The sequence below is a fragment of the Hemitrygon akajei genome, chromosome 10, assembly GCF_048418815.1.
Source record: "Hemitrygon akajei chromosome 10, sHemAka1.3, whole genome shotgun sequence".
NCBI lineage: Eukaryota > Metazoa > Chordata > Chondrichthyes > Myliobatiformes > Dasyatidae > Hemitrygon > Hemitrygon akajei.
Window position 1 is genome coordinate 146,600,972 of NC_133133.1, and position 14,923 is coordinate 146,615,894.

Here is a 14,923-nt window from a genome sequence, read left to right on the forward strand (position 1 = left end):
AACCCTAAGTAAGGTAAGGACATGTTCAGCACAGCATTGTGGGCTGAAGGGTTATAAGGCTTTGGGTTGTAACAGCAATGGAAGGCTGTAGGTTTTCTATGTTTCTAACATAGTAAAATTGGAAATTATAAGAAGAGATCTTCATTTAACCTTTAAAGCCTTCTCTATTATATTAAGTCATTGACTAATCCCAAGATCTCATAATTCCTGTAAGCATCTAATTGATTTTTCCTTTTCATAAACAGGGTTCCTCTTGTAGACAGAGCATTTGATACTGCTCGATAGAAATGAGTGTTCCAATTGCCTGATGTAAGAGGTGTACCATAAGGAAACCTAGAAGGTTCCAGCAGCAAAGAACTCCCTGCCATGGTAAACTTTTAGATAGAAAAAGTGCCCCAAATCAGATGTGTGTGCTTATTAAATGGAGGCACCACAGTAAGTTTTGCACATGTTTACATATTTACAAAATTGGAGATTTGAAAACACTATCCTGTGCTTAAGCGTGCATCCCAACTCTGTCATACTCTGAACATCACTCAACATTTCTCAAGTGCTAGAATTGCTGATACATAAACATAAATCATAAACTGATGTAACCTAAAGAATTTATTATGTGGAAAGAATGAAGATATTCATATAAATTTTTGAAGGGGGAAGTAAACTGAATTTTCCACTCTACTGGAAAGAATAATTGCCGGTAACTTTACTACAATATTACGCATCTCAAGTTCCAGAGAAAGACAATGCTTCTATTAGCCAATAACAAGTAGAATTATGTAGTGATGTATTTTTTGCACATTAGTTTTCATACTTTTAGAAACCCAAATTGTGATAGTTCCTCTATCTTCTTGCAGAGAGTCACTTATCTTGTTTCTGCAGTTGTACCATTCTAAATGCTGAAGATAAAGAAGTATTTTTGAGACCAAAGATGAAACTTTTGCAATGATAGTAATGGCTTTCATCCAATGGCAGAAGCTTGTTATCAGTTCAACGTAATGAGGCTCAATTGATCAGATTTGACTGGATTTGACCAAAACCTTCACAAAACTTTCTAAATCAGTGTCAGTGTTGTGCACGGTGGCCATCACTTCTGGTTCCTCAACATAAAACAGCAGCAGCCATGCCCAGATTAAATGCTAGCAGGACTCCAGACGGAGAGATCCCCGAAACCCCTCCACACTCCTCTGCGTTTTCCTGTTGAGACAATATGACTAGTCATTAACACACTTATTTAAGTTTTTACTCTGCTGAAAATGGTAGCTCATACTGAGATAAAACTTTAAGTAATAGCAGCCCACCAGTACCTCATCTAAATAGTTTTATTTTCCCTCAGTGCTTCAGCCAAAACAGTGAGCAAAAGCAGCATATTCAGGTGTGGGGACTCAAGGTAGTCTTAAATTCACAAAGGAGAATGAAAACTGACAGGAAGGAAATGATCACATATGTAGCTCCTGGCAACGACTTCATTGACAAAGACCATGGAATAAGTCAGATGATTCTGAGTCTTCCTGCAATGCATAATACTTTGTTGGCCAATGGGCATAAATATGTATTTGTTTGGTGACACTGTGGAAGTGGCACCATCTAACCATCAGACATAAATTTTCAACTTGTTTGATGCAGTTTAAAAACGAATACAAAGGTAATGCACCAGGGAGTTTAAGATAGACAGAAAATGATGTCCTACCTTTGCACAATTATTCCAGTTCAGGGCATCTCATTATACTTGCTAGGTATTATCAGATATTATGCTCTTATATAATACTGCATAGAATTGTTTGTCCTGGACCATTTTGAATTACAGCATTAAGCTACAACAATAGAGCCAGCAATACTGGTTCAACCAACAGCTTGTAACAATCTATTTTACCTTGCCACACACACTATGTATATGGTTCCATAGTGTTTTGTTGTTTAGTCCTGAGTTGCACCTTACCTCAGGATGGAAAGCATGGCATGTATCAGGTCGACGCCTTATCTTTTGCGATCGCATACGCTGGCATTTCACAGATGCATTATTTACATTGGAGTTAAGGAAGTATAGTGGAACTAAAGAGATTGTTGAGTTAAAACAATTAAGAGCAGTGAGATTCTGGTTAGTCGGTCATAAGCACCATGTAGGTGAACTGAGGGTTGCTGAGATACCTTCTACTATTGCTTGGCATCAGCTTCAAGATTTACATTAGTTTAGGGAAGAGGAAGAGGTAAACTTTTGTCCATGTCTAGTTTCTTCTGTCACTTCATGGGTACACCACCCTACACATTGCAATATCTCTGCACTTGGCTCCATATTGTTCTGAATGTGTGAAGACTGTCACCCCATGACTCTGGCTGGGTGTTGTTAAAATGTCTGCATCTTGAGTTGCTTGCTATTGCCCTTGGTAAGGCTTATTTTTGAAGAATAATCCAATACTAAGTTTATGTAAACATTTACATACCATGGTTGTGCCATTCATTCTCCCATGAATCTTCCTTGAGGATTGCTGCCTAAAGAGATTTGTTCACCTCTAGTGAGATGCAATTACGTTAGAGAGGAGAATTTCGAATTTTGGATGAATCTTTTTTGAGACTCTTAATTTATTAATATATGCAGTTCACTCCAGAGAAACCACAGGAAACATTATTTTGGTAAGGAATTTGGATCTGGAGCTGACACGCTATATTGAATTTACTAATAATATTCAAGTATTGCAATATCATGGATAGTGTCAGCAGGATTTTCCTGCATCTGTTCCCTCTACTTCCAGGGCTGAAAAAGGCAAGTGTGAATCTCATCTCCTCTCCTTTTTCTATTCCCTTTATGCTCCATGCTGGTTGTTCCAAGGTATCTTGAACACCTGATATCTACAATCTGAAGGAGAGATGTATTATTTCATAAAGCTGGCATGTTTTCCTAAATTTGATAGTTTGAGGGCCATAGTTTGATTATGAAAAGCAAATAGTATCAAAACATTATTGAATTCTTTTTTAAAATATTTTTTGCGTCATCTTTGTCTTCTCTAGGCCAAATATGATGACTGTGTTGAGGGTGGAGTAGCTTGTAGAAGTTGTTATTGAGTTTACAAACAAGTCTGCACCAAAATATTCAGAAATCCAGAAAATTAGAACTTGCTGTCCAATACTGGGCTGGAAATTTAGGAGTGTAAGATCTAATGTTCATTGCCCTAAACTTGTTGAGAAAGTCACACAATGATCAAGAATTTGCAAGGTTCACAGTATAATTTTGCTGGATTTCTCTCTTCATTGACACACATTGATTACCTCAGCACTTCCAGCTGACAACACTAAGCCCATTAATCTTTGCAGCCAGCTATTAAGGGTGTGGTATCACAACATTCTATCAAGTGCCTTTAATGTTTTCCAGGGATCAGAAAGATCTAGATGAACCATTAAAAACAGCAACTGCAGGAGGCATGTTCTTTCTGGGGGGTGGGGATTGTATTATGGGGTAGGGGCAAAAAGAGCCTCTGAGATGCTGCTGGAAAAGTTGTCAAAGAGTTCTATTTAAAGCCATGTGTTGGCTATGCAGTCTTACATGTAGGAGAAACCTGCAAGTTAGACAAATGCCTACGTTAGTCCTGCCTGCTTTTGTCGGCCAGGGAAGATATATAGTCTTCTCTCCATTAGCATGATAACCTCTCATAGGGAGCAATAAACAGGAAATTGAGGCAGAGATCAGGAGTAGCAACCATGATTCGTTTGCTCAATTTAAAAAAAGATAGTGCATATTGCATGAGCTGAGATCTCGGCATTTGCATGTGTGTTCTGAGATATTGTTGGAATTCATCATTTGAAACTGCACAGCTTCCTTGGACATAGCATAGATAATCTTGCAGCTGAATTGAGATTCAGAATTTATCATGTTCTTCAGACACAAACTATTTTAATTCAGATACTGCTAACTTCAAAAACTAGTTTAGGTTTACTACAATTACTGTACATATAAATTTACAGATGGAATATTTGCTGAATTGCCTTTGAGGGAGGAAGCTCTTCAGAATGAAGACCTTTTGATGGTAACTGGTCCTGTTGTCCTGAGCCAATGCTTCCTTGTCCTGTTTTCCTATCAATAAAGAGGTTACTAATGGGGATGTCTCTAGGCCCAATCATATAGGGCTGAACAGTGTTGGAGATGGCCAACAGTTCCAGGCTCAGCCATTTGAAATGATGCCATTCCAGACTAGAAATGTTATCAATCCAGGAGTTTCTGAGTGACATATGGTACCATGACAGCTGGTGATAGAACCCAGTCTTGCTGGGATAGCCCAGAATTATGTTGGAAATCCTTTCTCTAACCTATAACAAGTCCAATATTGCGTGGTTGTGGAGATGTAGTTCAATATCATGGGGTCCTTCAAATTGTGGAATAGGGAAGACAGGTGATTTAAAAAAAAATATTTGATTGTTTAATTACTTGTAAGTGCTTTTATTTTTTTCAATTTTGGAGTAATTTTACTTTAAAAATATTTCTGTTAATTTTAATAGATTTCAAGTGTTTTGCAGTGTCAGTGCTGTTTAAAAAGTGTTAAATTCTCTGACAAATTTGACATGCAGCGAAGTTCTGCTCCCAGCTGCCAGAGTTGTTTCTGGAGCATGGCTTTAGGTTTCTTACAATTTGAGGTCCAGTCATTGCTGACAGCTCATTAAGTCTCACTGAGTAGCTGAAGGATCAGAAAACCCAGTGAGGTTCCACCTTTACATTCATAATAGATAAGCATGGTCTTCAGTCGAGCGCGGGCAAAAGCCTAATAAACAACTGCAACTGTTTAAACCGACTACAAAGTGTGTTAATTGGATTCAATGGGAAGTGAATTATTAGCATTTTATTTCAAAGAAGGTGTATGAAGATTACAGTTCTGAAACATCTTTATCCTCATAGTTGGAGAACAGAGTCAAAATTAATACTTGAGTTTCCACATTTGACAATAGGACAATAGATTTACAATGCACAACCCAGCACCCACCAATCCTCAGCTGCCACTTCTATCTCCCTTCTCCCCTCCTCTATAACTATCATTATCATTCTCAGACCTGCATAGCCTCACCATCTCTTTAGTCTCCGTGCCTAAAGTTACAGCAGGATATAACAACACAGGCTATATGAAGGATATATTTTACTTCTTTCGGTTCCAGTAGGACTGGTGGGAAGATGCTGCAGTCACAGTATGCTTCAGTCACCAGAAGGAGGAGGTTACTATTTTCAATTTGCTGTACCACAAACATTCTGAAACAGAGAATGTATAGCAATATTTAGGCAAACAATTTATGAATGTTTTTAATATTTTTCCTATTAGTTTTCAGAACCATGTTTTGCAAGATTTATGAATATCTTTCTCCATATTTCATATATTTCATTAGGAGTTTGAGGAGATTTGGTATTTCACCAAAGATGCTCACAAATTTCAACATTTAGAGCCTTCAAACTGGCAGCATCACTGCGTGGTATGGGGGGAGCCAACTGCACGGCATCGATATAAGCTGCAGAAAGTTGTAAACTCAGTTAGCACCATCATGGGCAATAGTTTCCCTAGCATTAGGACATCTTTAAGGAGTGATGCCTCAAAAAAGTGGCATCAATCATTAAGGGCCCTCATCACTCAGGATGTGCCTGCTTCTCATTGCTACCATCAGGGAGAAGATACAGCAGCCTAAAGGCACACACTCAATGATTCAGGAACAGCTTCTTCCCCTCTGCCATCAAATTTCTGAACGGACATTGAACCCATGAGCACCACCTCTTCTTTTTTTTGTATTACTTATTTATAACATATTTTGCGACATATGCTGGTGATATTAAACCTGATTCTGATCCTTATGTTAATCTTCTACAAGAGGATCACAGTCATCATTTGGGTTTGGAAGGAGGGAATATCTGAGCAAGACACAAGTGAAGAATATTGACAGAATGGCTGTGGATAACATTACTGTGCTGGACAAAATAATAAAGCAGCAGAGAGAAATCAGAGAAAGGTGAGAAATCAAGTAAGTTTTCAGCTATTGGCAGCTTACAGATAATTTTAATTATACTTGTCAAGTGCAGAGTTTAAAATAAAACTATATCATTGAATGTGCCTGGGCCATCAGAATAAAGAACCTACTCCATACATTGAGGGAGTAGTTGGGGATAACAAACAAATTGATGGCAAACATATTAAACTCAATCAAGGCAAAATTTTACAGAGATGTATTGTATATTTAATATTTCAGTAATATTGTAATTACATTGTTCACTTAAGCATTCTTTGTTGTTTACACAGTTCATTATGGGTTATAGGTACAAAGAATGTGAATGGCATATGTCATTACACTGCCACATTATATTTGAGCACCTCATTTAAAGTAGACACATTTCTCAGCTCCCTGTTTTACTTTTGATTAGTTTTAGAGTTACAAAACATAACAGTGGCGATGAGTAAGTTTTAAAACCAATCCAAGATGACCAGCTACGGTACCTGTTGAATGTTTTCTTCGCAAGGGGAGAGTGCAACATTCCAGTATTTTTTAAAAAAAGATTTACAATATGTTTTTTTCTTCAGAAATAGGAGAGAGGCTGTGAAGTTTAAAAAAGTAGCTGAAAACAAACAAAATTCACAGAGCATAAACAGTGAGTACTAGGTGATAATAATAATAAATAAATAAACGGAAAAGGCTGACTACATTGGGAAGATAGCCGCATCCGATTGCACAAGAGATAACAAGGTATTGTATACTGAACAAATTGAACAGTATTTTGAAGCAAATGAAACAGACAATGAGAAACAAGTGCCAGTTTTATGGAGTTTTATGGTAGAAGAACATACAGTTTGCTTAGAAGTTTTACTGCTCCAACCAAACCAGCTGAAATGAGGTTTGATGAAAGCAATACAAGAAGATTTAGAACCAAAACCATTATTGATTACAGCTTATGTGGTTGAATTGAAGAGATTGTCTGAATATTGTCAGTTCTGTAATGGACTTAATGATGTACTGAGAGATTGTTTAGCTTGACGAATCTTACAAGAAAGCATTCAAAGATGGCTTCTAACTGAAGCACAACTCACATTTAAAAGGGCAGTTGAAATCACTGTCTCAGTGGAAACAGCAGACAGAAACATAATTGAGTTGCAGTCAGGAATGAAATGAATGTGAGCAAAATTGCAATCTCTAAACAGAAACCTGCCTGGCTGAATATAGTATTATCGTTGTGGCAGGGGCTCACATACCCCAGACCAATGTAGATTTAAAGGCAAATTTCTTTTTTTGAAAAGTACAGCACAGGAACACCATGTGCATATCCCTCCATCTTCCTTACATGCATGTAGCTAGCCAAATGCCTCTTAAAAGCTTCTAATTTATTTGCCTCTACCACCTTGCAGAAAATGCAACAAAGTAGGACATGTACAAAAAGCATGTCAGTCAGAAAAAAATAAATGGATTGCACGGGGCAAAAAAGATAAAATGTCAAGTTGCAGTTTCAAAAAGAGCATTAATCTGCATGATGTTGATGAAAAATCAGATAATGATGAGCGTGACATGGGACTGGATATCCTTGAGATTTATAAAGTGAAACCTAACAGTAGACAAGCAATATAGCTTACATTATTTACATGCCACATCTCCTGCAAAAGAGTAAATTGAAAGTGAATTAAGAAAGGTTCTGGATGATGCCATAACAGTGTTCAAAGATGACATTGGAAACCTCTAACATATTAAGGGTAAAATTATGTTAAACGGAAATGCCACACCCAAGTTTTAAAAAGCCCATTTGATTCCTTATACCATCTGTGATAAAACAGCCAGTGAGCTAGACTGCATGGAGACTGAAGGAATTCTTTTCAAGGTTGAATGGAGCCAATGTCAACGCCAGTGGATGCAGTAGCCAAGAAGAATCTGTTGTGATCTTAAGGTCACCATCAACTCAGTACTGAAATTAGATCGGCACCTTCTGCCCAGGATAAAGGATATCTTTGCAAATCTTTCTGGAGGGAAACTTCAGCAAAAATGACTTAGCTAAGGCATACCTACAGATTGAGGTGGAAGAAGAGTCCAAAGTGTTTCTCACCATAAACACCCACAAAGAGCTTTATTGTTACAATAGGCTTATTTTCAGAGTGGCATCTGCATTTGCACTCTGGCAGAAAGTGATAGGCCAGGTGCTGCAAGGCTGCCCAGGCACTCAATGTTGCCTGAATGACATCAGTACTACTAGTGAGGATGACAAGAAACATCTCCAAAATCTCAAGGCAGTGTTAAAAAGATTAGAAGATTATGGGCTTAGAGGATAATGGGACAAGGGTGAATTCTTTAAACAAAGCTCTTACTGTGGTCACACCATTGACACATAAGGATGGCACAAGTCTGCTGAGAAAAACCAAGCAGAGGTGGATGCCCAAGGCCAAAGGGCGTGTCACAGTTGCAGTCCTTTTTAGGATTTGTCAATTACTATAACCAGTTCCTACCAAGCCTGGCTACTATGCTCCACCCCTTGAACTCATTACTGTACTACAGATCATGAAGAAATGGCAATGGACAAAGCAGTGTGAGCTGGCTTTCTAAACGACAAAAGAAATGGTGATATAAGACTCTATGCTCACTATGCCCACATTGTCCACTGAAGCTTGCCCGTGACGCTTAGCCTTATAATATAGGTGCAGTCATGTCATATTATGAATAATGGAAATGAATGTCCTTTGCATCACATTCACTTACCACTGCAGAGAAAAGTTGCGCATAGATTGACAGCGAGTCTTTGAGTCTGCATTGGGTTGTAAAACATTTAAACCAGTACTTGCATGGGAGAGAGTTGAGAAAGTTTACACTCATCACTGATCGTCAACCACTAGTGTCCATTTTCAATTCACAGAAAGGTGTTTCATTAACAACAGCCTCAAAAATGTAGGAATGGGCTTTCTTTCTTGGAGGGCACAATTACAAGATTGAATTCAAGAGGACAACGAATCATGGAAATACTGATGGGTTTACAAAAAAGAACACTCCTCTTGATGCATCCTCCCTAATGCAAATCGAGAGTCTCCCTATTACGGCAGAAATGATCCAAAGAGAAACCTGAGAAGACCCCACACTGTCTCAGGTCTAGCTGGTCAGTGAGAACGGTTGGAATGTGCAGCGGAAACTCCAACTCCTCCATTTTTACCAGTGATGGGATGAGTAAGACCATCACTGAATTAACAATGCTCAGACATATGCTGAAATGAACTCCCCTTTCTTTTGAATCCTCTTGTGAAACCTAAAGTGTTCTGCAGTCAACCACTGTTTCTGTTCTAAATGTTCCTGCATTGCTTTCCTGATATCAGTGAAGCTTATTTCTGTTGCTTTGGTTGGAATAGTTAAACATTTAAACAAACTGTATGCTTTTCCACCTGGTACTCACAGCAAAAATGCCACTTGCTCTGCATTGGCTATTTCATTTGCTTCAAAATACTGCTCAATTCACTCAGCTTACAATATCCAGTTATCTCTTGTGCAATCAAACACATCTATCTTTTCATTGTAGACTGTCATTTCTTCTTGATTTTTTAAATGTATTATTATTATTATCACCTGACACTCACTGTTTCTGAACCCATGAATTCCGTCCATTTTCTGCCCTTTTTTTACTTGACCGACTCTGTTCCTTTCCAAAGAAAACGTGCCACAATTTTTAAAAACTTAAATGTCTTGTTGCACTGCAACAGGTAGGAAGTCATCTCAGGTTTGTTTAAAACTTCTTTGTCGCCACTGTTGTGTTTTGTAACTCCAAAAGTTAAAATTATTGAAAAAAAACCAGAGCTGGGAGATACATGTCCTAGTTTTGTTTTTACTTTTAGTGAGGTGCACATACATGATGTGATGGTGGATGATGGATGCCATTCATGTAATTTTATATATAACCCACAATTATTTATATAAACAACAAAGAGTGCTTAATCAAACAATATATTACATAAATATTAAAGAAAAATTAGAGAGAGCATAGTTTTAAGGTGCTTGGGAGTAGGTACAAAGGAGATGTCAAGGGTAAGTTCTTTTTATGTAGAGAATGGTGAGTGCGTGGAATGGGCTGCCAGCGGCAGTGGTGGAGGCAGAAACGATAGGGTCTTTTAAGAGATTCCTGGATAGGTACATGCAGCTTAGAAAAATAGAGGGCTATGGGTAACCCTAGGTAGTTCTAGGGTAAGGACATGTTCGGCACAGCTTTGTGAGCCAAAGGGCCTGGATTGTGCTGTAGCTTTTCTATGTTTCTATGTCTATGTTACACAACCTCATAATCTATCTTATGATCTTGTACATTATCATTAACCTTTACTGCATTTTTTCTGTAGCTGTTACAACTAATTCCGCATTATTTTATCTTGCTCTAAGCTCAGTACACTGTTTAATGATTTGATCTCTATGAATAGTTTTGCAAGACAAGCTTTTCACCATATCTCAGTATGAGATAATAATAAACTAATTTGAATTCCTATTCCATTTAGTAGTAACTGGGGGATGAGGGCAGGGGAGCTGATGAGAATACTGAGGGAATAAAAACATGGGATTAATGTAGAATTATGGTAAATTGGTGGCTGATGATTGGCATGTACTTGATTAGCCAAAGGGCTTGTTTCTGTGCTTTATCTCTCTATGACTCTAAATGCCTGTCTCTAACCTTATCTGAGCATTACTTTTCTTTCCAATTTTTCTTGTGGAGGTGTCAAAGCTGCAAACTTGTCATTACAGCGTCTAAGGCTTTCATTCAAACATGGTCATCTGGTTCCTGGAGAGGTTTGAGAAAGAAAATTAATCTCAAGAATTTTTTTAAGGATTGACCCCAAGAAAAAAATCTCAGAAATAGCTGCTGCCCCATTTACAGTAAATTATTATTTACTGTGACTGCTCAGAAATGATGCAGAGAACAGCATGAAGGCAAGAAGCTAAGATAATAATTGACATGAAAAACGTCGGGGTAGTTCATTAGAGGAAGCGTCACTGAGGTCAGAATAAAATATGTTAACTAGGTTTAAGATAAGGGAGCTTTATCTTACAACTGCATCTGATCTCTAAACTGAAATCTACATTTCAATCACCTTCCCTGATGTATTATCTTTTCCTTAATGAGCTTTTATATTTAAAGATACTTAAAAATGCATTTGGATAATTAATTTTTAAAAATGTTTATGATTTGACAGAGAATTTCTTAAACATCAAGCTGCTTGATGATTGGTTCACCTTGTATATGTGGCTTAACCAGCACAGTAAACAGTTCTGCAGCTTTTGTAGAACAGGGGAGGAGCTAGGATTTCGCTAGAAAGCGGCTTCTTCGAATTTGTCTGCAAAACAGTTTAATTTCTACCCCTTAATGTCTCATTTTTCCTTTCCAAAGCGGATGGGGTTCGGTTGGAGTCTGTGATGTACAGCTGCACTCCAAGTGTGGTTCTTTACAGCGATGGTTCCCACTCCTGGAGCTCACCGATAGGCCATTCTTCCATATCCCCAGGATGCGACGTAGAGGACACGCACCTTTGGGATGTGTGTCTGCAGCCCTGTGGACGAACCGATTTGATGGCGGCGTTGCTGTCTGAGGCATCATAGGAGATGGAACAGAACATCGCAACAGCAGATGTGGCTGTTGGAGGCTTCTGGTCATTCACTCTCTTCCCCTCCTCTTTCTCTCCCTCTCCTCTTTCTCCTTCTCTCTCTCTTTCCCCTCTCTCCCCCCTTTCTCTCCATGGTGGAGAGAGTTTGCTGCCAATTCTTGAGTCGGAGATCTCAGAATAAAAGCAAAATGGCATACCGTAACATCATAATCAGTGAGCTATTTGGTTTAGTTTGTCTCCCTTCTCCCTGTGGAAAGGGTAACATCTCTCTGTTTCTTGTTAGGGAGAGAGACAGGCTGTGGCATGTCAAATTGTAGGGTGAACAATTAGTTTTTGCTGGACTGCAGATCATGGTCTCTCTTTGGGGGCTTTGCTATTTCTTGCTTGGTGGGTTGTGAGTGCTGATTTCCTGCTGAAATAAGTGGGGGAGGATTGACGTTTTGCTGCTGCTTGTGCATGGGAGGGGGAGAGGGGGCTTTGGGGCTCTAGAGTTTTACTGTCTCTGGGGTTCTCTTTTTCTTTTTGTGAAGAACAAGAATTTCAGGTTGTATATTGTATACACTCTGATAGTAAATGGAACCATTGAACCATTGAGGTTTTAAGCCCTGGTCCTGCTTAGGATCTCACTCAATCTGAATCTGATTTTGTTCAAAGTTGGCACTGGAAGATCTACGGTGGGAAGCAGTGCCGCTGATTGGTAGGGAAACAAAGAACACAATTAGCTTGCTAAATCTAGGAAATTCCAAGCCATTCTATTTTATTCTGACTAATAAATTGTAGTCAGAATATCATCTACACATACTTTGACAATTATAGCCTTTCACTGATTTTCTACAAGTGAGTGGTCTGTTGTAGGCTGGAATATGACACCATATCTCTACAACAGAGAAACCAAATATCAAATGGGTAACCACTTTATATCCCGCCAGGATAATCTTGAGCTTCTGGTGTCACGGGTAACCCTAGTTTGGAATGGGGTCCAGAATTCCAAACCTCTCTCTATTAAGAGAGAGAGAGAGAGAGAGAGAGAGGCAAAGAATGCTCAGAAGATTGATGTTATGGTTTCTCGGCAGTTTGTTTACCTTTCCACAAGGACACTTGCCTGCTTGTAAAGTTCTTGCAGAGAGAGGAGGACGGAGCAGGTTGATGGACAGCTGGTGTCCAACATGTGGAGATAAAAACCAGGTCCGCTGTTACACAGACAGACACACCACGAGACACACAGTTCAGACACTGAATGAGTTTTGTTGCACCCACAAGATGGTGGGGTTTTTGGAGGATCGATTCGGGGAAATCAATCAGTGGCTCACAGTGTGAAAAGGTGCAACTGGTGGGGAATTATTTATGTGTCCATCCTTGCCTGGGTGATAATTCCACCACTGAAGAACGGTCGTACGTATCATGGTCATAGTCGGTGACAACAACAGGACTTCAGAAGACAATGGGAAAATCGATGACATCACCTCTCTCTCTTTCTCTCTCCAACGTTACACAAATAACTACCTCAAACTGAACTGAACTCTCTTCATCATCGTAAGACTGTACCCATTTACCCCTAGGTTTGAAAGAGCCCAGTTTTGTTCCTATTTCCACACTTACGTATATATATCATTGCTAACCTGTTCAATATATTTGCATTTATATTACTGTATTGCTTAGTTACTAATAAACACTATTAGTTCATAACAATACCAGACTCCAGTGCGTTCTCCATTTCTGCTCTTTCTTTAACCCGGTCATGGGGTATGTGACACTGGTCACCCATCATTCTATCCAACTTGCACTCTGAGCTCACTACCTTTTGCCTCTTAATTGCCCAATATAAATTCAACTAGCAGTGTTTTCAGTTTGAGTATGATGCAGCCACAAGAACAAAATTTGATTCTAAGGAAACCACATTTGGTTTATTCTCCTACTGCTTCAATTTATTTCCTTATTTTTGTCTCCACCTGTTATTTTTTTTAAAGTTATTGTTACTTTGACAGCTTTGATCTATATTTTATCACAGACATTCCCCTCTGTTTTCTTCATCTCTCCTCTCTTTAGCTGATAATACATTTGATTTATAATTTTCCAGTTTTGGTGAAGAGTCTTTAATATGAGGTGAAGTCTCTGCTCCTCTCCCTGTTAACACTGCTGTTTTTTCTTTCACCTTTCTAGCATCTGGAGTTTTCTGTTCCACTTGAGGAGCAAGCGCCGAAACAGGTGTCTCTGAGGATTGGAGCACTGGCAAAAAAATCTACAGATAAAGTAATCAACCCCTTACTACCACAGTTACCTGAAAAAATTGAATATTTCCTTTTTTTAAGTGAAAACAAGTTTTATGTTATTTTAGAGCTAGACCTGATCAGCTGACTATTTGGACCCATGGTAGCAGGATGTGAGTGAAACCTCTTCAACCAAACCCTTGAGCAAACTTTTAAAAAAGATAACATCTTTTATAGCTCTGGTAAACAGAAGTTATTTCCTTGCAATGATGGTGCTGCCTTCAGTTTAGAAAAGTCTTGGCATTGCAAAGATTTTCAGTTCTGCTTTCAAAGGGAGTACCTTTGTTGAAATCATCAATGATTCCTTTCAACATAGGGAGTCAGATCTACATAGCATCTTCTAAGCCCTTTCAGTGTGTCCTAGAACACCTTGCGGATAATGAAACATATTTGCAGATATGTAGGAGCCAAGCTCCAACATACAAGGTGGAAATGCCCAGAAGCAGACTTTCAGAAATGTAGAAGTATCATCCAGACAGTACTTCTGACAGTGTAGCGCGACCCTTTTCCTGCTCTGGACTGCTGGGAACAGGCCCAAGGACAAATTTGCTTCAATCTTTGCTTCTTTTGTACATGATTATTACTTCTCAAACAAATTTTAAATCTAGGTCTCCTAGAATGAGAATATATCACAAAAACTACAGCTGAGGGTAAAATCAGAATATGCTGGAAACACACACCAGAATGGAGAAAGAGAGAGAAAAATTAGTTTTAAGTTGCAGAGAATATGGTGAGAGGGATGGGTAGGTCAAAGGGAATATCTCAGAATCAGAGTCTACTGTATATCAGAATGTAGGATCTGATTGTCAGCACAGTTGTTAATGAGGCAGATAGAGGGTTTCTGAGAAGTGATGTGCTGTAAAAAAGGCTGTACTTTTTTTCTCCCTTCCCATTGCAACCCTTAGCTAGGAGTAAGTGAAGTAGGTAGGAGACTTTAGCTCAATCTTAGCTTCAGATGCTGTCTGAGTGGAGTTTTCACATTCTCCTTGTGACAGGCGGCCACAGACATGGGAATGGGAAAGGAGAGTTAAAGAGGCAGGCAACAGGAAGCTCTGGGTTAGACTGCTTTGCAGAGTACCTGTGTCCAGACTTAACTAATCT

General features: G+C 38.8%; 1 protein-coding gene across 4 annotated transcripts in view; it reads right to left on the reverse strand.

Annotated features, from left to right (window-relative positions):
• Positions 1 to 587: 587 nt before the first annotated feature.
• cacna2d4a (calcium channel, voltage-dependent, alpha 2/delta subunit 4a) overlaps positions 588 to 14,923 on the reverse strand; it is a 370,881-nt gene continuing 356,545 nt past the window's right edge. For 2 of the 4 annotated variants that reach the window (XM_073059275.1, XM_073059274.1), the window contains 3 exons: positions 5,109 to 5,224; positions 1,937 to 2,016; positions 588 to 1,194 (listed from right to left, as the gene is read on the reverse strand). In XM_073059275.1, the coding sequence (XP_072915376.1) occupies positions 1,099 to 1,194; positions 1,937 to 2,016; positions 5,109 to 5,224 (292 nt within the window). In that variant the 3' untranslated portion in view covers positions 588 to 1,098. Of the gene's footprint in view, positions 1,195 to 1,936; positions 2,017 to 5,090; positions 5,225 to 14,923 lie in introns of those variants that run through there. The other 2 variants (XR_012100619.1, XM_073059276.1) reach the window with 2 other exon arrangements.